General features: G+C 51.4%; 1 protein-coding gene across 1 annotated transcript; it reads right to left on the bottom strand.

Annotated features, from left to right (window-relative positions):
• Positions 1–19: 19 nt before the first annotated feature.
• Positions 20–1,056, bottom strand: LOC107482211 (fasciclin-like arabinogalactan protein 11). Its single transcript, XM_016102631.3, has one exon. It carries the CDS (start codon positions 997–999, stop codon positions 67–69), a length of 933 nt encoding a protein of 310 aa, XP_015958117.1. The 5' UTR covers positions 1,000–1,056; the 3' UTR covers positions 20–66.
• Between the last annotated feature and the right edge of the window lie 48 nt (positions 1,057–1,104).

Below are 1,104 nucleotides of genomic sequence, written 5' to 3'. Positions count from 1 at the left end.
CAAACCCCCCCCCCCCTTTTCCCACAAAAAAAAAAACAAAAAAAAATTCCTATACTCTGTTTCAGATTAAAGCATGGTTGCACCCACCAAAGCCACTGCGACAGCAACATTCATCCACACTACCACCTTCACCGATTCTGCAGAAGAAGCATCTGTCGGCAATGCCTTGTCGTCATCGGTGTCACCGGCGTCGCTACCACTATCGTCCGCAGCCGTGGTTGAATTTCCCTTTGCCGCCTTCGGCAATGCCTTGGCCGAAGCAAGACCCGGCGCCGGAGCCGGGGATTTTGCAGGAAGCACGAGGTCAAGTGGCAGAAGCACCTTGTCCACCTGGTATATGGCAAGCTTATTGTCTGAGTAAATGGTGCCAGTAATGGTGGCGTTGACGGCGCCGGTGGCCATGTTAACCTGGCTACCTCCATAGGTGGTAACATTAAGCTGAAGCCTCTGAGGGTCATCACCGGCTTGTGTCTGAACAGGGTTGGTGAGAGTATCGAAGTTGGAGATGGCGATGAAGGAAGAGAGTGAGTGGAACTGCAAGAGCTCAACCTTCTGGCGATCAGTGAGGGAGTTGAGGAAGCCTGGTTTGAGCTTGGAGAAGGCGGAGTCTTCAGGTGCGAAGAGGGTTAAGCCGCCGGAGGAAGTGGTGACGAGCTGCGAGTTTAGCTGGTTGATGAGCTGTGTTGTCTTGAGGAGGCGGATGAGGACGGAGAATCTCTTGGCTTTTTTGAGGATTTGAACGATGTCGATGGTGGGGCCCTTTGGGACCGTTACGGTGGGTGTGGGGGCCGCACTTGGTGTGGTTGGTACTAGGGGCACGGTGTTAAATCCCGGGGCGGGTGCTGTGGGCTGTGAGAGCGGCGGCGTTGGGGGTGCGGTTGTTGTTGTTGTTGTTGGGGGCTGAACTGGTGAGAGCTGTGCTGAAGTGACGGTGCTGAGTGTTATTAGTATGAGTGATGAGGAAAAGAGTAATGATTGTAGCTGCATTCTTCTCATCATTTTTTTTGGTTATTGGAAATATTAGTTGGAATTAATGCAAATAATAACTTGCTTGCTTTGCTTGTTGCTGTGATGGAAGAAGGAGAATGGGATTGGATTTTATAT

This window comes from Arachis duranensis, chromosome 3 (assembly GCF_000817695.3).
Source record: "Arachis duranensis cultivar V14167 chromosome 3, aradu.V14167.gnm2.J7QH, whole genome shotgun sequence".
Classification (NCBI taxonomy): domain Eukaryota; kingdom Viridiplantae; phylum Streptophyta; class Magnoliopsida; order Fabales; family Fabaceae; genus Arachis; species Arachis duranensis.
Note: the sequence above shows the minus strand (reverse complement) of the source record. Positions and strands in the feature narration are given on the sequence as shown.